Genomic DNA, 23,244 nt, shown 5'->3' with positions numbered 1-23,244 from the left:
TAACCTCCTCCAGCCCTACAAGCCTCCAAGACCTCTTGCGCATCCCCGATTTCAATTGCTCCACCACTGGCGACCATGCCTTCATCTGCCTAGGCCCCAATCTCCCTCCCTAAACCTCTCTCTCAAGATGCTCCTTAAAATCTATCTCTTTGACCAAGCTTTTGGCCACCTGTCCTAATATCTCCTTATATTGCTCGGTGTTAAATCTTGTTTGATTACTGCGCCTGAGAAGCGCCTTGGGAGATTTTTCTACATTAAAAGGTGCTCATTTGTTGTTTGTGGGATAAATTGGCTGCTGCATTTGCACATCTAACTAACAGCACTGCAAAAGTACTTAAGCAAAACACTGCAGATGCCTGAAATCTGAAATAAAAACAGAAAATGCTGGAAATACTCAGCAGGTCAGGCAGCATCTGTGGAGAGAGAAACAGAGCTAATGATTCAGGTCGATGACAAAAGGTCATCGACCTGAAACGTTATCTCTTTCTCTCTCCACAGATGCTGCCTGACCTGCGGAGTATTTCCAGCATTTTCTGTTTTTATTACTGCAAAAGTACTTAATTGGCTTTGAAGTGCTTTTGAGGCATTCTGATGTAAAAGAGAGTTTATAAATGAAAGTTCATTCATTCTAACTGTGCCCGATACTTTTAACCATTTTCTGAAAGCGAAACAGGACATTTTGCATTCTTGGATCCTTTAAACTAAATCTTCTGATGAGTGTTTTCACACAATCACATGCCTCTGGACTCAATTCCATCTCACCAGAGTCACTTGGGAATACAGTTGAAATTAGTGAACTAGAAGACACAATGAACAGCAATTAGACCCAGTCCAGGCAACTTCTCACACCTCTGCCTTTTCTTTACTAAGGAAACTTCTTTGAAGAAATTCTAGGTATTCTCAACAGGCAAGTAAACAAGTTTTCAATCATTACATCTTCTGACAGAAAAAAAAAGTGTGAATTGCCATCTTTTAATACTTGGTGGGGTTTCAATCTTTAACAGTTTATAGAACCTACCACCCTGTTTCCTATAAGGACTCTATCCCATTCTCCCTGTTTCTCAGTCTCCTTCGCATCTGTTTTGACAATGCCACCTTCCATACTAGCGCTTCCGATATATCTTCCCTTTTCCTCAACTGAGAATTCCCCTCTACCATGGTTGATATGGCTCTCGACTGTGTCCGCTCCATTTCCCGCACTTCTACTCTCACCCCTTCCCCTCCCTCCTAGAACCATGATAGTGTTCCCCTTGTCCTCACCTTTCACCCCAGCAGCTTCCACATTCAACGGATCATCCTCCGCCACCTCCAGCATGATCCCATCACCAAACACATCTTCCCCTCCCCTCATTCCAAAGGGACCGCTCTCTCCGCGACACCCTAGTCCACTCTTCAATTACCCCAAACACCCCCTCCCTTCCCACAGCACCTTCCTGTGCAAGCACAGGAGATGCAACACCTGCCCTTTTACCTCCTCCCTTCCCACTGTCCAGGGCCCCAAACACTCCTTCCAGGTGAAACAGCGAGTGACTTGTACTTCTTGCAATTTAGTATACTGTATTTGTTGCTCACGATGCGGTCTCCTCTACATTGGGGAGACCAAACACAGATTGGGCGACCGCTTTGCAGAACACCTCCGTTCAGTCCGCAAGTGTGACCCTGAGCTTCTGGTTGCCTGTCACTTTAATTCTCCGCTCCACTCCCACTCTGACCTCTCTGTCCTTGGCCTCTTACACTGTTCCAACGAAGCTCAAGGAACAGCACCTTATCTTTCGATTAGGCACTTACAGGGTAGGATAAAGAAAAAAAGGAGGCTTATGACAGATACCGAGGGCTCAATACTGCAGAAACTCTAGAGGAGTATAGAAAGTGCAGAGGTGGGTGAAATTAAAAAGGAAATTAGGAAAGCAAAAAGAGAGCATGAAAAACTTTGGGTTTTCCTTGATTTTACTTGCCAAAGATGTTTTACAAATACATTAAGAGCAAGAGGATAACTAAAGAAAGAGTAAGGCCCATTAGAGACCATAAAGGTAATCTGTGTGTGGAGGCGGAAGACGTGGGTATGGTTCTTAATGAATACTTTGCATCTGTTTTCATAAAAGAGAGGGGTGATGCAGACACTCCAATCAGGGAGGAGGGGTGTTAAATATTAGATGAAATAAACACAGTGAGAGGAAGTATTAAAGGGCTTATCAGCTTTGAAAGTGGATAAATCCCCAGGCCCGGATGAAATGTATCCCAGGCTGTTAAGAGAAGCAAAAGAGGAAATAGCGGAGGCTCTGACCATCATTTTCCAATCCCCTCTGGCTACAGGAGTGGTGCTGGAGGACTGCTAACGTTGTACCTTTGTTAAAAAAGGGAGAAAGGGATAGACTGTGTTATTACAGGCCAGTCAGCCTAACCTCGGTGGTGGGAAAATTATTGGAAAAAGGTCTGAGAGACAGGATAAATCTTTATTTAGAAAGATACGGATTAATCAAGGACGGTCAGCATTGATTTGTTAAGGGAAGGTCATGTCTGATTAACTTGATTGAATTTTGAGAGGTAACAAGAGGGGTCGATGAGGGTAGTGCGTTTGATGCAGTGTATATAGATTTTAGCAAGGCTTTTGATAAGGTTCCACATGGCAGACTGGTCACAAAAGTAAAAGCCCATGGGATCCAGGGCAAAGTGGCAAGTTGGATCCAAAATTGGCTCAGAGGCAGGAAGCAAAGGGTGACTAACGGTTGATGGGTGTTTTTGTGACTGGAAGGCTGTTTTCAGTGGGGTTCCGCAGGACTCAGTATTAGGTCCCTTGCTTTTTGTGGTATAAATCAGTGAATTAGAATTGAATGTAGGGGGTATGATTAAGAAGTTTGCAGATGATACTAAAATGAGCTGTGTGGTTGATAATGAAGAAGAAAGTTGTAGACTGCAGGAAGATATCAATGAACTGGTCAGGTGGGCAGAACAGTGGCAAATGGAATTCAATCCAGAGAAGTGAGGTAATGCATTTGGGGAGGGCTAACAAGGCAAGGGAATACACTATAAATGGTAGGACACCGAGAAGTGTAGAGGAACAAAGGGACCTTGGACTGCAAGTCCACATATCCCTGAAGGTAGCAGGCCAAGTAGGTAAGGTGGTTAAGAAGGCATATGGAATACTTGTATTCTATGCCTCAGCTAATAAAGGCAAGAGCAGGGAGGTTATGCTTGAACTGTATAAAACACTAGTTAGGCCACAACTAGAGTACTGCGTACAGTTCTGGTCACCACATTATAGGAAAGATGTGATTGCACTAGAGAGGGTACAGGGGAGATTTACGAGGATGTTGCCTGGAATGGAGAATTTTAGCTACGAGGAAAGATTGGATAGGCTGGGTTTGTTTTCTTTGGAACAGGAGGCTGAGGGGAGACCTTATTGAGGTGTATAAAATGATGAGGGGCCTAGATAGAGTGGAGAAGAAGGACCTATTTCCCTTAGCAGAGAGGGCAACAACTAGGGGCATAGATTTAAAGTAATTGGTAGGAGGGTTAGAGGGGATTTGAGGGGAAACTTCTTCACCCAGAGGGTGGTTGGGGTCTGGAACACTCTGCCCGAAAGGGTGGTAGAGGCAGAAACCCTCATCGCATTTGAAAAGTACTTGGATATGCACTTGAAATGCCGTAATCTAGAGGGCTACGGACCAAGAGCTGGAAAGTGGGATTAGGCTGGATAGCTCTTTGTCGGCTGGCGCGGACACGATGGGCTGAAATGGCCTCCTTCCGAACTATAAATTTCTATGATTCTATGATTTACAGCCTTCTGGACTCAACATCGAGTTCAACAATTTCAGACCATAACCTCTGCCCCGATTTTTTAAGATGGCAGCTGTTGATAATTCTGCTATTCACATTTACACCTCTTCTAGACTCATCTTTTGTTTCTTTACTTGTCCTATTACCATCTCCTTTTGCTTTGTACAATCATACCTTTTGTCATTTAATCACTCCCGCCTTTCATCCTATCACAGACCTTCCCTTTTGTTCTTTCCTCCCCTCCTTCCCTGCACTTACTTAAAATGTGTTGCATCTCTAACTTTTTCCAGTTCTGACGAAGGGTCACAGACCTGAAACATTACTTCTGTTTCTCTCGCCACAGATGCTGCCTGACCTGCTGAGTATTCACAGCATTTTCTGTTATTGCAGATTTCCAGCATCCATAGTAGTTTGCTTTTGTAACAGTTTATAGATGTTAGAAATAGTTTGGTCTCAAGTGACCACAAATAATCTCCTTTCACAATGGACACCTTGTAACATTTCACAAGTTGAGGTGGCCAGCCAACCAACCTCAACAGTTAAAGACACAGGCATACACAAACAAAAGCAGACCAACTTCCTTTGCACTTCCGACATCAAACCCAGACACCATGTGTGTTCACTCACCACAAATCCCCCCCACCTCCATAAAGGATAGAGCAAATCTTGAGACTGCAGTCATGGTCACCATTTTAAACATCCTTGTGTTTAGCCCTAATTGGCATTCAGATGAAAAAACGTAATAAAAATGTTTCTAATTTGAAACTGATAGAACACTATTACCGTCATAGCCCATCAGTTTTCCCTTTTGCAAATGTATTAACCTGGAATTTGCAGTCCTGATGACAGCAAACTGGCAACATTTGCCGTCATTTTGTCTTTGAAACTAACTGCAACTTTAGGATTCAACGCATGCGCAGCCTAATGCGGAAACCCTGAAGTTGCAGTCGGTCATTCACTGCTCCTCCACAAGCTGCGCGGTGCCCCCACCCACCACCACCCCACCCCAAAGAGCCAGCAATCAGTGTAATCTCTCAGATCATAGTAACTGACAGAAACTTTGGCTCTCCCACTGTAATTACATTTTTAAATTCCCCACTAAAAGTTAGACCCTTTCGGATTAGGTATAACTGGGGTTTTAACAGTGTATTGACTGCTAAACAAAGATTATTGCCCTGAAAAACTAATTAAAAAATTTGTGTGTGTCAAATTTATGCATTTTAATAAAAATTAAAATAAAGAAACTTAAAAAAAGTATATAAAAGTTTGTTCATCTTTATTTCAGGTTTGCCGTTTCCCCAGGTGAGAGCCCCAATCTTTGTTTTACTCTCTCTAACATTTAAAAAAAGTTAGAATCAAAGGAGCTTACCCACGTTCTGGTTCACTGTCTGGGAATTCTGCGTTTTGAGTGGCTGCTTAGACAGCTTGTTGACGTCACAGCAGCTCTTTGCTGGAAATCCCTATTAACTTCCGTTGATTTCAATTACGCGTCAGAAAACCTGAAATTCTCAACACAGAGATCACAAGATCTTTGTGCAAAGCTTACTTCGGGGCCAGCGGCGAACACCTTTGCTTCACCGCTGACCACAAATTCCAGACCATTAACTTACCAAATTGCTCACTTGCATCCCCATCAAATCCTGAACAGATGCAAAGGCGTGTTCGGAGTTTGTTTCTGCTCCTAATGTGATTAGACTGGAAAAGTTCACCTCATCAGGTAAATTGATTCACACCCGTGATACGCTGAAATTTTCAGATGAATGAGCCAAGATGGGCAGAATGGCCTTTCTCATCTGCATCTATCTCGTGAACAGTGCTTATTTTTAATTAGCAGCTTTATTCTAGTATGTATGAAATGGTTAATAAAGGCTTCGTGTAAATGGTTAATTCACAACATTGTATAAATTTTAAAATATTACATAGACCGAAACTAGAATTAAACACAGAACAGTACAGTAGAAAGGATACAAGTCTATATTTTGGTACAGGTACAACTATTACTACAGGCTAGGAAAAAGTGCGTTAGTTTCAAGGTGTATATCATATAAAAAAATTAAAAAAGACTTGCATTTATATATCGTGTTTCACAAACACTGGACGTCCCAAAGCACTTTTGTGGTAAACCACTTTTATCGTTCACTATCGTTACACTATGGTTATCACTGTTATATCGTTACACTATGGTTATCACTGTTTACACTGTTGTATCACTACACGAGGTCGCCTCTTGTCACGCTGTTATACCTGGGCTGACCACTGCTGACTCCGCCCATGGCTCCACCTACCTGCCCAGGTATAAAGGTAGTCGACTGGCTGGTATTCCTCCTTGTTGGATCCGATCACCCACGAGGGTGGGCTCTGTTATTTAGCCAATAAAAACCTATATAGTTACTTTCTTAACTCGTCGCTTTTCATTGGATGAATTGATAGGTATATCAACTTTACAGCAAATTAAGTACTTTTTTTGAAGTTACTGTTGTAATGTTATCCTTCAATCAACATCACATATCATACAAAACAGTTTAAACTTCTCCAGGAAAATTGGCACCTCAATTAGTTGCATTTAAACAGTACATAAACAGTTGAAGCATTGCTACTTACTCTCCCATATGCCAAGATGGGCAGCAGCATAGAGGGGGCAGATGTTTCTGTTGATCTTTAGCTTCCAGCACTATCACCAAATTTGGGTACTGATAAGTCAAGTAGCTCAGCAGGAAGATCATGAAGTTATAGATGACATATGCTTCATAGCATTCTCGACAAGTGTCGACATATATAGCGATATGAGGATATTTTAGGGCTATCCACTGGTAAGAAAAAAAAAGTTTCATGCAAAAATAAGTAACTAGACTGTGTCATATTACACAAACTTCAGGTCAACATCTATACACTAAACTGTTGTATGAGTACTTTGGATCTGCATTTTAAGAAATACCACCCCAAACACCAAACTAAAGCAAGTAATAAAAAGGAAAGGTTCAAGCGAGCTTCTCCTAATCAGACCACAGTGAACATGTAACGCACACGCTCATACCCAATCATACTACCATGTCAATGCTTCCAATACAAATATTCAGCATCAAAATTCAGGCTGCTGCATAGCAGTTGTAGATTTTTAACACCTACAATATTTGTGTTCCCACCAATGTTTAGTATGAAACTTACTTCTCTTTCCTGAATTCTAATCTTTGTTATGTGTGCATGAATCAGAGGATCCGAAGTTGTGCATCAGAAGATGAAGGAACATACGTAACAATTTCATGATTTAGCTTAACTCATTCCCCACGGAATGAATGCGCTCCCAAATACATTTATTTGATGGGTAAAAGAAAAAGATTTTTTTTATTTTTTTTTTATAAAAGTCTTCTTCAAATGAACCATATTTTAAAGATGATTTTATAGAGAATGAAACAATAAACAAAGAAGAAATTTGTACCATTAATTTTTTGAGAGCCAGAGAGTACACTTTGTACTTAAATGATAACAGACGATTCCTTTAAAACACCAACTAGCATTAATATTGCACCTTTTATGTAGGAAAACATCCCAAAGCACGTCACAGAAGAGCAATCAGACAAACATCAACACCAAGTCAAAGAAAGAGATATTAGGAGGGGTGACTAAAAACTTGGACCAATTGGTTGGTTTTAAGGAGTCTTAAAAAGGAGGAGAGGTAGAGGTTTAGATAGGCAATTTCAGGGCTTAGATCCTAGATGACTAAAGGCACGACTGCTAATGGTGGGACGTAGGGAGTGGGAGTGCACAATGGCCTGAGTTGGAGGAATGCAAAGTTCGTGGAGAGTTGTCGGGTTGGAGAAAATGAGAGGCAGAGTCACAAGAGCACTGGAATAGTCAAGTGCAGAGGTGACAGAGGCATGGCAAAGGGTTTTGACAGCAGATGGACTGAGGCAGGGGTGGACGTGGAAGTAGGCAGCCTTTGTGATAGAGAGTGGGAAGCTCAGCTCAGGTTCAAATAGGACATCTCGTTCAAGCTGAGGCAGTTGCCAGGGATGGAATCGGTGGCGAGGGTATGGAATTTGTGGCAGAGGCCAAAGACGATGGTTTCTGTCTTCCCAACGTATAGTTGGAGGAAATTGCAACTAGGTATCAGACAAGCAATCTGATAGAGGGGCAGTGGAGTTGAAGATGCTCTGCCTGCAATTGGAGAGTGGAACCAAGCAAGGGCATCCCCACTTAGTTGGACAACACAGGAGAGGCATTGGAGGATGATGATGTAGTCAACTGAGTTAAAGGCTGCAGAGAGGTCAAGAAGTGATGTGCACAGCAATGTTCCATGTAATTTCTTTTGAGTGCATGGCCCCTTTAAGGGGCTGCGTGGCCCATTCAGTGTTTCGTACATGCACGGACTTTAACATTGCAAAAGGAGGTGTGCAGCAGCGCCATGGTCATTAGTGCTATGATGGGGCAGAAACCTGATAGGTAGGATTTAAACATTGGAGTTATGGGAAAGATGGGCACGAATTTGGGAGGTGACATGTTCAAGAACTTAAGAAAGGGAGGTTAGAGATGAGGCTGCAGTTTGGTAGGATAGAGGGGTTGAGGATAGGTATTTTGAGCAAGGTGGTGATGACGGCAGTTTTGAAAGGGAGGAGAACAGTGCCAGAGGACAGCAGATCATTTACAAAGCCAGCTGGCATGGGGGCCAGGAAGGGAAGTAGGAAGCAGTTTACTGGGAATTGAGTCAAAAGAGCAGGAGAGGAGTCTTATGGAGGGCATGACGGAGATGGGAGAGAAACTAGAGAACAATGCATACTTAGGACTAGGGGGTGAACCTTGGGAAAAGTTGGACTGGTGGGTAAGGAGGAAGGGATGGGACGCGGCAGAGGCAGCTGAACGGACGGTCTCAATCTTACTGTCAAGAAGTCTATGATTTCCTTGCACTTGGAAGGCGAGGCTGGAAGGGACAGGGGAGAGGGGTTTAAGACGACAGTTGGAAACGGAGAAAAGAAGTTGTGTTTATCTTTGTTTTCAAGGATGATCCTGGAGTAGTGGGCGGTTTTAGCAGAAGAGAGCAAGGCCTGACAGCGCTGGACGTAGTCGAGACAGATCTGGCAATAGAAGACTAAATCAGCTGTGCGCCAGATACACTTATGTCTGTGCCAATGTTCCCTTTAAGCTGTGCGGCCGCGCAGCGCTCTGGACCTCCCGCGCAGCCGGCCTTTCAATGAGGAAAACTACGCATGCGTGGTATTTGGAACAGGCCACCCACCCAAAAAATTAAAAGGTACATTGGTATGCGCCCCTTGGTCTTGAGGGAGTGAAGATAGGGGCCATACCAGGGAAAGTGCCATGGGTAATAAGGGGACAAGGGCATCAGGGTGAAGGTGAGGGAGTGGTTGAACAAACTGACAGCTGCAGAAGTGGCAAATGGAAGGCCAAAGGCTAGGCAGTTAGTAGTTAGAAAGTGCAGTTTCACAAAAAGACCATCACATTACCCTTGTCTGCAGCATTTGGGGATTTATAAAACATTTTGAAATTCAGAAGAAGCTACTGAAGTTCAACAGTAATAGTGTTAAGTGATAGAGATTCCATATGATACAAAGAAACTATTTCCTCTGGTGTGGGAATCCAGAAGAGGGTATAGTCTTAAAATAGAGCTAGGCCATTTAAGAGAAAATCAGGAAGTCCTTTTTCACACCAAGGGTAGTGGAAATCTGCAACTCAGCCCCCAAACGGCTATGGATGCGAGGTCAATTGAAATTTTCAAGACTGCTCAATAGATTTTTGTTGGCTATCAAGGGATATGGAGTAAAGGCAGGTATATGAAGTTGAGATAGCCTAACTGAATGGCTGAGCGACTTATTCCCGTACGCACATCGTACGTATGTATGCATGCATATACACGTACACTGCAACACTCGAGTCATTTCAAGCCTAGTTTAACTTTTGGGTACAATTGAAAAAATATTCTGTTTTACAAATTGTGAATGCAAGGATTTATCTAAAGTAAACTCAGTTTAATCTGGGTTTATTGGTTGTAAAAAGTGCTCAAGATCTCTGGTGGAAATTAGTAAAAGAATCAATGTCAAAATCAAATTCAAAAATCGATCTTTCTTCAAATGGTATTAATTTAATTTATCTGAGACATACAAATATCAGGTCCTCACACTAATCTTTAATATAAGGGTGTGATTATTGAAAATGAGCGAGCAAAAACAAGAGCTACCAAGTCAGCAAGTACAATAACACAAGCACTGTAACACTTCTTATGGTATAAGCCACTCTGCAACCCAGCATCTAACTAATTGTCTGGTACATGAATAATGTATTTTAATTCAAGGCTTCATAGCAACTCAAATTATTTATCAGAACTTAAAAAGTCAACTTACACTGTCTAAGCTGTAAATAGGTACCATCCATAGGATCCTGCAGACAGAAAATTTGGACAGAAAATTACAATTTCTAAATATTCTGCATTTACTGATTTCTCTAGATGTAACTGACATTAGTAAAATCTAAGATACATTGCGTACCTTATAATTGGCTTCTGTAATTCTGGCTGAGTATAATGCACGAGATGCTGCAAGATGCCCCAAAGTGATATTGGAATTGTCATAAACACAAAAATCCCAGCAATGAACCATGCTTTATTGTGAGTTCCGACCTTGATTTTAAAATAGAAACAAAACATTACTGGAAACAACTAAATACCATCATGGATACATAAAGTTGCATTTGTATTATCTGTAATTCAGCTACTAGAGAGAAACCTTGAGTTATTTGAATAGTTAGAAATAAACAAATTTGGTATTGGGAACCATGTAAAATGACCATGCATGCTGTGGGGTTATTTCCTAGTACAGTATTGTCAATTATTTTTCTGCTGCTGGCAACCTGTGTCATCAGTCAATATGCGCCATTAAGTGATCATGTGGTCATATTCATGAAGGATTAATTGCTAATCACCGTCAATTTGAGTTGATGCCTGTGTGCACTTCCCGTCAACTTTTTCCAGTATAAATTCTTGTGGCCACATTTACAGGAAACTTTGTGCAATCCGGCACCGACGGGACCGAGCTGCTGCTGTTCCCGCAAAACTGCCGTACACTCCAGAGCTAATGTTGAAACATACGGAGATGAATCAACAAACCCTGTTGCTTAGCAACAGCCTCTAAACAGTCAGCAAGCGTCTCTAGCTGAAGCTGTTGCTTAGCTACAGACATTGTAGAGCTTGACTGTTCAAAAAAAGCAAAGAAAAGAAACGAAAAGAATAAAAAACGGCTCCTGATTTTTGCCGGTGGCTCGAGCTTGCCGGACGGTTCGCCTCCGGATAACACAAAGTTTCCTGTAAAATGAAAACTGCCCCCTGCCTGTCCCTGGACACGCTTCAAAAACCTATTTGCAACCTTTGCATGGGATCTGGCTTTTAAATGTGGAAGCAGGATTCCCTAAAGGTCTTCCCTGGTTTACATTTCATTTCCCTTCAAAAACCTTAATCCAGAACAGCTTTTGAACGACAGCTAGGACAGCCATGGCTCAGTGGGTAGCACTCTCGAATCTACAAACGTCTGACTTGAGACAAGTCCCACTTGAGCACAAAAATCTAGGCTGACACTCCAGTACAGTGCTGAGGGAGCACTGCACTGTCAGAGGTGTCGTCTTTCAGATGAGAAGTTTAAAAAAAATTTATCTTTGTTTTTTATGGGATGTGGGCGTCGCGGGCAAGGTCAGCATTTATTGCCTATCCCTAATTGCCCTCGAGAAGGTGGTGGTGAGCCGCATTCTTGAACCGCTGCAGTCCGTGTGGTGAAGGTACTCCCACAATGCTGTTAGGTAGGAGTTCCAGGATTTTGACCCAGCGACAATGAAGAATCAGCGATATACTTCTAAGTCAGGATAGTGTGTGACTTGGAGGGGAACTTGGAGGTGATGGTGTTCCCATGCGCCTGCTGCCCTTGTCCTTCTAGGTTGGAGAGGTTGCGGGTTTGGGAGGTGCTGCCGAAGAAACCTTGGCAAGTTGCTGCAGTGCATCTTGTAGATGGTACACACTGCAGCCACGGTATGCCATGTTTCAGGTGGTGGATGGGGTGCCCATCAAGCAGGCCGCTTTGTCCTGGATGGTGTCGAGCTTCTTGAGTGTTGGAGCTGCACTCATCCAGACAAGTGGAGAGTATTCCATCACACTCTTTACTTGTGCCTTGTAGATGGTGGAAAGGCTTTGGGCAGTCAGGTGAGACACTCGCCGCAGAATACCTAGCCTCTGATCTGCTCTTGTTGCCACAGTATTGATGTGGCCGGTCCAATTAAGTTTCTGGTCAATGGCAACCCCCAGGATGTTGATGGTGGGGATTTGGCAATTGTAATGCCGTTGAATGTCAAGAGGCGGTGGTTAGACTCTCGCTTGTTGGAGATAAGTCATTGCCTGGCACTTCTGAGGCGCGAATGTTACCTGTCACTTATCAGCCCAAGCCTGAACGTTGTCCAGGTCTTGTTGCTTGCAGGCATGGACTGCTTCATTATCTGAGGAGTTGTGAATGCCGCTGAACACTGTGCCGTCATCAGCGAACATCCCCATTTCTGACCTTGTTGGAGGGAAGGTCATTGATGAAGCAGCTGAAGATGGTTGGGCCTAGGACACTGCCCCGAGGAACTCCTGCAGCGATGTCATGGGGCTGTGATGATTGACCTTCAACCACCACAACTATCTTCCTTTGTGCTAGGTATGATTCCAGCTAGTGGAGAGCTTTTCTCCGATTCCCATGGACTTCAGTTTTACTAGGGCTCCTTGATGCCACACTCGGTCAAATGCTGCCTTGATGTCAAGGGCAGTCACGCTCTCCTCTCCTCTGGAATTCAGCTCCTTTATCCATGTTTGGACCAAGGCTGTAATGAGGTCAAGGAGCCGAGTGGTCTTGGCGGACACAAACTGAGCATCAGTGAGCAGGTTATTGGTGAGTAAGTGCCGCTTGATAGCACTGTCGATGACACCTTCCTTCACTTTGCTGATGATTGAGAGTAAACTGATGGGGCAGTGAGTGGCCGGATTGGATTTGTTCTGCTTTTTGTGGACAGGACATACCTGGGAAGTTTTCCACATTGTCGGATAGATGCCAGTGTTGTAGCTGTACTGGAACAGCTTGGCTAGAGGCGCGGCTAGTTCTGGGGCACAAGTCTTCAGCACAATAGCCGAGATGTTGTCGGGGCCCATAGCTTTTGCTGTATCCAGTGCGCTCAGCCGTTTCTTGATATCACGTGGAGTGAATCGAATTGGCTGAAGACTGGCTTCTGTGATGGTGGGGACCTCAAGAGGAGGCCGATATGGATCATCCAACTGAGGCCCCGTCTGCCCTCAGTTGGGTGTAAAAGATCCTATGGCACTATTTCGAAGAAGAGCAGGGGAGTTATCCCTGGTGTTTTGACCAATATTCATGCCTCAATCAACATTTTAAAAAATGATCTGGTTATTATCACATTGCTGTTTGTGGGAGCTTGCTGTGCACAAATTGGCTACCACGTTTCCTACATTACAACAGTGACTACACTTCAAAAGTATTTAATTGGCTGTAAAGCGCTTCGAGACGTCCGGTGGTCGTGAAAGGCGCTATATAAATGCAAGTCTTTCTTTTTTATTCCTTCCTACCATACACCATCCAGGGCGCCCACCTCTTGCCCTTTCCTTCTCCCCCCCCCCAAGCACTCATTCATCACCCTTTTCTCTCTCCCTTGTCCCATCTCCCACTTCAAGAACAAGTGCCTTCTTACCCCTCGCCGATTGCTTCTCCTTTCCACCAAACCCTGCCCGGAAGATGGAGCTTCGTGTTTTCCTGCTCCTTGCCCTTTCCTTCCCATTCCCTCCAGAGCATGCATCCTTTGCACCCCTTTCCATCTCCTTCCTGGTGCTTCTCACCAAAGTGCCTGTGCCTTCCTTTCTGTCACCCTTTACTTCTCCCGCCTCCTATCCCTGACCAGATCCCGCATCCACCAGAAAAATGCAGCCTTCTGCCTGGATCACTCCCCCAACCTGCAGCCCAAAATGCATCCACGACCTGTGATCACTTCCATGATCATTGGCGCTCCCCAGTCAGCACCACAAAATGCTGCCTTCTCCAACACACCAACTCCTACTGGAAAGGCTGGATAAAAGCTGGAGACAAAGAATGTGAGAAAATGGAAAAAAGAGAGGGGAGAGAAAAAAAGAGATCCAGAAGAGGAACGACAAGTAGATTAGGAGAGAGAAAAGCACTCAGTTAAGTGTGCATCCTCCAACTTGCTGTAAGCAATGCCCCAGAAGATCCATGAATATAAAAATACAGTTTTAAAAACTTGTAAGCAAACTCCCAACAATGTCCCACTCCCTTCTTCAACATGGCGAGTACATTTGCTTACAGGAGTTGCCAGGTGCAAAACAAAAACAACATATTATATGACACTTCCCAGTGAAGTCTTCTCAGTTAACAGAAATGCTTGCACTGAAATAGAATGAAACTGCCATGTTACCTCAGACTTTCGCAGCTCCCAGACACAGAGAGGAACAGCAACCACAACACCTACTATGTACAGGAATACCACCAAAGGGCGGATCCACTGTCTCCAGTTCCCACAGGTGCACGGCATGGTTCCAGGATATGAGGGTGCTTCTCTCACCCAATGCACTTCAGTTGATCAGATCCTATGGAATCCACATCCCACAGGAAGAAGTACTACACTTTCTCAACCACCCCAACTACACACTTTCCGAGTGTTAAAGGGGCTCAGTTTGCACAGTCCCTGGATGCACACACTACGACGCACACTCTTCCTCTGACCAACCCGGACACTCACTGGAATGAACAACCTCACAGCAAGGGACACCTTGTTCCCTGGACACCCCGTTCCCTGGACACACTCACTGCAATGGGCAGCCTGCCCCCTGGACACCCTTACTGCAATAGGCACCCTGCCCCCAGACACCCTTACTGCAATAGGCACCTAGCCCCCTGGACACCCTTACTGCAATAGGCACCTAGCCCCCTGGACACCCTTACTGCAATAGGCACCTAGCCCCCTGGACACCGTCACTGCAATGGTCACCCTGCCCCCTGGACACCCTCACTGCAATGGGCACCCTACCCCCTGGTCACCCTCACTGCAATGGGCACCCTGCCCCCTGGACACCCTCACTGCAATGGGCACCCTACCCCCTGGTCACCCTCACTGCAATGGGCACCCTGCCCCCTGGACACCCTCACTGCAATGGGCACCCTGCCCCCAGACACCCTCACTGTAATAGGCACCCTGCCCCCGGACACCCTCACTGCAATAGGCACCCTGCCCCCGGACACCCTCACTGCAATGGGCACCCTGCCCCCTGGACACCCTCACTGCAATGGGCACCCTGCCCCCCGGACACCCTCACTGCAATAGGCACCCTGCCCCTGGACACCCTCACTGCAACGGGCACCCTGCTCTCTGAGCGGACGGACTCGGTGCGTTGTTGATGCTGATGGCTGGAGTCGGGTCTCCGTGCGCGCACCGTGCCCGGGCCTCCCGCAATCAGGCCGAGTCACTGCCGACTCCGCCGGTCGGTTCCTGGTTTGGGCCTCAACCGCTCAGTGCACGTTCACACATGGCCATTGCTCCTCCGCTTCTTCCCGCACAACTCCGAAATGTTACCGGGTAATTAAGCTCCTCAAGCGGTTTCTAAACCGATTTCATCCCGTAAAGAGCGGCCGCCCCTCCCCCACAACTACAGCTCCCGGACCCCGCCCCCGCGCCACTCCCATTGGTGCTCACACTGCACGCGCTGGCTTCCGGCTCACTTTCCGCCCTGTATGGTCAGAAATGCTGTCAATCATCCGGCGGCTGGCACCGGAAATGGCATGAAGGAGAGGTTCAGGTGAGCTAATTGGTCACGTGAGGGGGGACAGGTGACAGGTCTGGATCTCTTTTTGTAAGACCAAAAAACAAGTTAAACAAGAAAACTGTAGCTAAAAGTCTAGTAAACTTTTAAATAAAATTCAACAATCAAATTAAAATTTGGTCATTTAAACCGATTATGCACTCCAGTCCCCGCGGCGCCCACCGGTCACGAAATTGGTGACAGGTCTGGAATCCATAATTATATAATGAACTACACATGTCCCGTGCTGCCCAGTGAACACCACGTGTCCAGTGCCGCCCAGGGAACACCACGTGTCCAGTGCTGCCCAGTGAACACCACGTGTCCAGTGCCGCCCAGGGAACAACTCGTATCCAGTGCCGCCTAGGAAACAGTGCGTGTCCAATGCCGCCCAGGGATCAACACATGTCCAGTGCCACCCAGTGAATAACACGTATCCAGTGCCGCCCGGGGAACAAGACGTGTCCCGTGCCACCCAGGGAACAGCACATGCCCAGTGCTGCCCAGGGAACAACACATGTCGAGTGCCGCCCAGTGAACACCACGTGTCCAGTGCCGCCCAGGGAACAACAAGTGTCCAGTGCTGCCAGGGAACAACACGTGTCCAGTGCCGCCCAGTGAACACCACATGTCCAGTGCTGCCCAGGGAACAGCACGTGTCCAATGCCACCCAGGGAACAACACGTGTCCAATGCCGCCCAGGGAACAACAAGTGTCCAGTGCTGCCCAGGGAACAACGCGTGTCCAGTACTGCCCAGGGAACAGCGCGTGTCCAGTGCCGCCCAGGGAACAACAAGTGTCCAGTGCCACCCAGGAACAGCACATGTCCAGTGCCGCCCAGCGAACAACACATGTCCAGTGCCGCCCAGGGAACAACACGTGTCCAGTGCCACCCAGGGAACAACACGTGTCCAGTGCCGCCTAGGGAACAACACGTATCCAGTGCCGCCCAGTGAACAACACGTGTCCAGTGCTGCCCAGTGAACAACACATGTCCAGTGCCGCCCAGGGAACAACACGTGCCCAGTGCCACCCAGTGAATAACACGTGTCCAGTGAACGTGTCCAGTGCCGCCCAGTGAACAACACACATCCAATGCCGCCCTGTGATCAACACATGTCCAATGCCGCCCAGTGAACGGACCTGAATTAAAGCAGCGGCAGTGGTGAGCGGATAAAAAGCGGCCTGAGATCAGAGCTGAATTAAAGTAGCGGCAGCGGCGATAGGATAAAGCGCAGCCCGAGCGAGGACCTGAATCAAAGCAGCGGCAGCGGTGAGAGGATAAAGAGCGGCACGGGAGCGGAGCTGAAGTAAAGCAGCGGCAGCGGCGAGAGGATAAAGAGCGGCACGGGAGCGGAGCTGAATTAAAGCAGCGGCAGCGGCGAGAGGATTAAGAGCGGCCCGGGAGCGGAGCTGAAGTAAAGCAGCGGCAGCGGTGAGAGGATAAAGAGCGGCACGGGAGCAGAGCTGAATTAAAGCAGCGGCAGCGGCGAGAGGATAAAGAGCGGCACAGGAGCGGAGCTGAAGTAAAGCAGCGGCAGCGGTGAGAGGATAAAGAGCGGCCCGAGAGCAGACCTGAATTAAAGCAGCGGCAGCGGCGAGGCTCCGATTCAAAAACAACATCAAAGAGTGATGTCACAGGAGAGCAGGTAGGTGATTGGCTGGTGAGTATTACTGCTCTTTTTTGCTCTCTACGTTAGGGAAGGAGGTTAAATTAAGAGCTGAGAAAATGTAACTTGCTAGTACTTATTAAATTAATAAATTAAACTAAATAAAATAATCAAACAATAAACCTAAAATATCGATTGAATAAAATCTTCAACTAATGAATTAATAAATAAAACAAGGTTAGAGATGGCATGGCATGTGGTGTGTTGTAACTGCAGCATGTGGGAGTCTGTGGATAGCATCGCGACCCTGAGCAACCACATCTGCAGTAAGTGTCTGCAACTCAAGGAACTTTGGCTCAGAGTTGTTGAGCTGGAGTACGATCTGCAGACAATGCGGTGTATCAGGGAGGGGGAGAGTTACCTGGACACTTTGTTCCAGCAGGCAGTCACACTCTTTAGGTTAAGTAGTACTTTAGAGTTTATCAGTGGTCAGGGATAGGAGGGTGTGACTGCAAGTCAGGAAGGTATGGGGACCCAGGTTGTAGTGATGGAGAAGCCTCAGCCCTGGACCTTGTCCAACAGGTACGAGGTACTTTCTACCTGTATGGATGAGGAAAAGGACTGCAGGGAGGATGGACAAACTGATCACGGCACTGTGGTACAGGGGGCCATCCAAGTGGGGGGAGAAGGAAGGAATGTGGTAGTAGTAAGGGACAGTATAGTCAGGAGGATAGATACTGATCTCTGCAGCCACGAAAGAGAGACCCGAAGGCTGTGTTGCCTGGTTAAGGATATCTCCTCGCGGCTGGAGAAGAGCTTGGAGTGGGAGGGGGAGGATCCAGTTGTCGTGATCCATGTAGGAACCAATGACATAGGTAGAACTAACAATGAAGTTCTGCTGAGGGAGTTTGAGGAGCTAGGATCTAAATAAGCAGATCCACAAGGGTAATAATCTCTGGATTACTATCTGAGCCACGCGCAAATTGGCATAGGGTCAAGCAGATCAGAGAGTTAAATGAGTGGCTCAAAGAGTGGTGTGGGAAAAAAGGGTTTCAATTCATGGGGCACTGGCACCAGTACTGGGGAAAGAAGGAACTGTTCCGTCGGGACGGGCTCCACTTAAACCAGGCTGGGACCAGCGTCCTGGCGAATCGAATAATGGGCTTTTAACTAAAAAAGGGGGGGAGGGGTCAGGTGAGGGGAAATTTAGAATTCTAAAGGGAAAGGTCAAGGCAATAGAGCAGTGTAGCGATTTAGGTAAAATAAGCAGAGTGTGACAGGAAGGGACAGAGAGTTTAGCGGTAGCAGTGCAATAGAGAATAAGGTCAAAGCAGGGAATAATGGTAAAAAATTTAAATTAAAGGCACTTTATCTGAAAGCACGAAGCATTTGTAACAAGATAGACAAACTAGTGGCACAAATAGAGATAAATGGTTTTGATCTAATAGCCATTACAGAGGCATGGTTGCAAGGTGGCCAAGGTTGGGAACTAAATGTTCCAGGGTACTTGACGTTTCGAAAAGACAGACGGAATAGAAAAGGAGGGGGAGTAGCCCTGATAATAAAGGATGACATAAGGACAGTAGCAAGAAAGGATCTCGGCTCGGAAGATCAGGAAGTAGAATCAGTATGGGTAGAGTCTGCTGGGATCTGCACAAATTCTCCACTGAGAGGACAGACCTTCATAAGGAATAAAAAGTGGCAGAAAACACTGGTAGGAGTAGTATATAGGCCCCCTAACAGTAGCTGTATCGTTGGACAGATTATTAATCAAGAACTAGTAGGAGCTTGCAACAAAGGTAATGCAATAATCTTGGGGGACTTTAATCTTCATATAGACTGGACAAATCAAATTGGCAAAGGTAGCCTGGAGGACGAGTTCATGGAATGCATTCGGGACAGTTTCCTAGAACAATATGTCATGGAACCAACCAGGGAACAGGCTATTTTAGATCTTTACTGTGTAATGAGACAGGGTTAATTAGCAATCTCATAGTAAAGGATCCTCTGAGGCAGAGTGATCATAATATGATAGAATTTCACATTAATTTTGATAGTGACTTGCCTAAGTCCGAAACTAGAGTCTTAAACTTAAATAAAGCCAATTACATAGGTATGAGGGGCGAGTTGGCTAAGGTAGATTGGAAAAATAGATTAAAAGGTATGGCAGTAGATAAGCAGTGGCTAGCATTTAAAGAAATATTTCATAATTCTCAACAAAAATACGTTCCATTGAGAAACAAAAACTCCACGGGAAAAGTAATCCAACCGTGGCTAACCAAAGAAGTTAAGGATAGCATTAGATTGAAAGAAGAAGCTTATAATGTTGCAAAGCCTGAGGATTGGGAGAGTTTCAGAAACCAACAAAGGTTGACCAAAAAATTGAAAAAAGGGAAAAAATAGAATATGAGAGAAAACTAGCAAGAAATATAGAAGCAGATTGTAAGAGCTTCTACAAGTATGTAAAAAGGAAGAGAGTAGCAAAAGTAAACGATGGTCCCTTAGAGGCTGAGACAGGAGAAATTATTATGGGGAATAAGGAAATGGCAGAAACGTTAAACAAATATTTTGTATCTATCTTCACAGTAGAAGACACAAAAAGCATACCAAAAATGGTGGGGAACCAAGGGTCTAATGAGGGCGAGGAACTTAATGTAATTAATATAAGTAGAGAAAAAGTAGTAGAGAAACTAATGGGACTAAAAGCTGACAAACCCCCTGGACCTGAGGGACTGCCTAAGAAGAAGATTTGACAGCCTACATCCTAGGGTTCTAAAAGAGGTGGCTGAAGAGATAGTGGATGCATTGTTTGTGATCTTCCAAAATTCCCTAGATTCTAGAATGGTCCCAGCAGATTGGAAGGTCGCAAATGTAACACCGCTATTCAAGAAAGGAGGGAGAAAAAAAACAGGGAACTACAGGCCAGTTAGCCTGACATCAGTCTTTGGGAAAATGCTGGAATCCATTGTTAAGGAAGTGGCATCAGGGCACTTAGAAAATCATAGCTTGATTAGGCAGAGTCAGTGTGGTTTTATGAAAGGGAAATAGAGGGCTGTGCATGCTAAGTCTTTGAGTATATTCAAGGCTGAGATAGAGAGATTTTTGGACTCTAGAGGAATCAAGGGATATGGAGATCGGGCAGGAAAGTGGAGTTCAGGTCGATGATCAGCCATGATCTTATTGAATGGTGGAGCAGGCTCAACGGGCCGTATGGCCTACTCCTGCTCCTAATTCTTATGTTCTTATGTTCTAATGCCGCCCAGTGAACAACACGTGTACAGTGCCGCCCAGTTAACAACACGTGTCCAGTGCTGCCCAGTGAACAACACCTGTCCAGTGCACAACACCTGTCCAGTGCCGCCCAGTGAACAACATGGGGGGATTTTTAAGAGTAAAGTACACTTGGGAGCCTTGTTAAAATTGACAAAAATGTCAGCGTTTCCGGAAGCCGGCTCCAAGGTGCCAACTTCCGGGCTAAACTCACGTGCATAACCTCCTCTGGAGAGGTGGGTTCCTGCTTATGATATTTAAATGAGCTACTTTTGATGAGATTTTGACTGACATTTAAACTTAACATGCACTGGTCTTCCTGAAACTCACCATTGAAACCAAGGCAAGGTGAATGAAAGGCAATTCAGAGGGCCGTTTAAAAGTCAGGCATAAGACAGCAATAAATAGTCAGTGCTGACAGCTGCTTTCTCACCTCCCACTGGGAAAGGGTTTGTTGAGATTACTTGTGTTGAGAGGTTAGTTTGTGGACTTTAGAGGTATTGAGACTCAAGATCAGGATTGGGTGGTACCGTGGCTGCCTTAGATTGGACCTCGGACAAGGAGCCATCAGCAGAAGCAACAGCCTGCTGTGGAGAGACCTGCAGGTGGTGAGCAGAAAGGGGAGCAGCAGAGATGGGTTGAGGTTGCAGGAGGCACTACCTGCACAACGGGGTATACAGGAAAAGGCTCAGCTTCCTTGACCTCTTGGAAGAGCAGCGTTTCCAAAAGCTGAGATTGTCACATCAGGTGGTCGCAGACATCTGCAGCCTCCTAGTTGAAATCCTGCTTCCTGCTGGTTCTGGTGGCCACACATTACCAGTGGCTGTGAAAGCGACCACAGCCCTCCACTTTGTTGCCTCTGGATCCTTCCAGAGCACTACCGGAGAAATATCCAGGATCTCCCAGGCAGCACAAGGCAGGCGACTGACGGATTGCTTGCCAGAGCCGGTAATTATGTCAACTTCACCTGTGATGGCACTGGTCAGAATGAGCAGACACTCGGGTTTGTGTCTCTGGCTGGCTTCCCACATGTGCAAGGTATCATTAACTGCACACACATGGCAATCCACGCACCCCCAGATTTACCAGGAGTATTCGTAAACTGCAAGAGATTCCATTCCATCAATGTTCAGCTGGGGTGCAACTACGAGAAAAGGTTTATGCAGGTGTGTGCCAGATTCCTGGGAAGCTGCCATGAAAGGATGCTTTCATCCTGCGACAGTCCAAGCTCTTTGGACCTGCAAGCAGACATAAGGGGTGGCTGCTAGGAGACAAAGGATACGCCCTTCAAACTTGGCTGATGACCTGTGAGGAACCCCACAAGGAAGCCCAAGAATGGCGCTCCAGGTGCTTAGACAGATCTGCAGGTGCCCTTCACCAGCGAGGGTCCCCAGAATGATCGTGGTGTATTACGCTCTGCATAACATTGTGCAGCAGTGCAGATTGGAGCTGCAGGAGGTGAGTATACATCGTCTGCAGACAAATCCAATTGAGAGGAAGATGTGGCAGAAGATGAAGATGGTGGCCCTAACCCAGCACCTGCTGCTCACACTGCTGCCCGGGATTCCCTTATAGCTGTAAGGTTCAGTTAGTCACTACCACTAGACCCACATAACAATCGCATCTAATGGTCGCTCTCCCCACCCTCCCCCCACCCCCCAATCCCACTGACAGAAAGCAATCCTGCATCCAACCTAACACCCATTGCACATCCTCCCATTGGTCCCCGTCAATTCATGTCTTCCCAATCATCAACAAGCAACTAAAAAGGCGAGTTGCCACCCGGCAACCAAGCATGGGCAACACGGTAAAGTGGTGCAAAGTAATACATTTTATGTGATTCTACTAAGAAATCAAAACTGAACAAAACATTTTGTCAAGAACCTATGTGCATACCCTTGGTGAACTACAGTGCTTTAATTCTTCCTTTTCTTATCGCTCCTGTGTGGTGCAACCCCTGTGGCTTGAGCAGAGGGACAGGCAGGCTGCTCATACCCCTGCTCTGATTATTGAATCAACGCCTCTGAGGATTTATCATCCGGGAGGTCCGCTAACTGCTGTTGTAAGTGTTGAAGTTAAATGCAGTTAAATCCATCGGGTAAAGTGATAGTCTGCAGTGTGATATGGAATAACACAGTCTGCAGTCTGATGCATGGAATAACACAATCTGCAGTGTGATATGGAAGAAAACTGCAGTGTGATGTGGAATAACACAGTCTGCAGTGCAATATGGAATAACACAGTCTGCAGTGTGATATCGAATAACACAGTCTGCAGTGCGATATGGAATAAAACTGCAGTGAGATACATGGATTAACAGTCTGCAGTGTGATATGGAATAACACAGTCTCCAGTGTGCTACATGGAATAACACAGTCTGCAGTGTGATATCGAATAACACAGTCTGCAGTGTGATATGGAATAACGCAGTCTGCACCGTGATACATGGAATAACAGTCTGCAGTGTGATATAGAATAACACAGTTTGCAGTGTGATATGGAATAACACAGTCTGCAGTACGATATGGAATAACACAGTCTGCAGTATGATATATGGAATAACACAGTCTGCTGTGTAATATGGAATAACACAGTCTGCAGTGTGATATGGAATAACACAGTCTGCACCGTGATACATGGAATAACAGTCTGCAGTGTGATATGGAATAACACAGTTTGCAGTGTGATATGGAATAACACAGTTTGCAGTGTGATATGGAATAACACAGTCTGCAGTGCGATATGGAA

General features: G+C 45.8%; 1 protein-coding gene across 1 annotated transcript in view; it reads right to left on the bottom strand.

The window, feature by feature from the left end:
• The window catches only part of tmem184c (transmembrane protein 184C), a 38,048-nt gene extending 22,573 nt beyond the window's left edge, over positions 1-15,475 (bottom strand). The window contains exons 1-4 of the mRNA XM_086011490.1: positions 14,236-15,475; positions 10,272-10,402; positions 10,128-10,164; positions 6,379-6,584 (exon numbers count right to left, since the gene is read on the bottom strand). Coding sequence (XP_085867616.1) covers positions 6,379-6,584; positions 10,128-10,164; positions 10,272-10,402; positions 14,236-14,352 — 491 coding nt within the window. The 5' untranslated portion in view covers positions 14,353-15,475. The remainder of the gene's footprint in view (positions 1-6,378; positions 6,585-10,127; positions 10,165-10,271; positions 10,403-14,235) is intronic.
• Between the last annotated feature and the right edge of the window lie 7,769 nt (positions 15,476-23,244).

The sequence above is a fragment of the Somniosus microcephalus genome, chromosome 2, assembly GCF_052327205.1.
Source record: "Somniosus microcephalus isolate GS21.2 chromosome 2, FLI_Smic_1.0, whole genome shotgun sequence".
Taxonomy (NCBI): Eukaryota; Metazoa; Chordata; class Chondrichthyes; order Squaliformes; family Somniosidae; genus Somniosus; species Somniosus microcephalus.
Note: the sequence above shows the minus strand (reverse complement) of the source record. Positions and strands in the feature narration are given on the sequence as shown.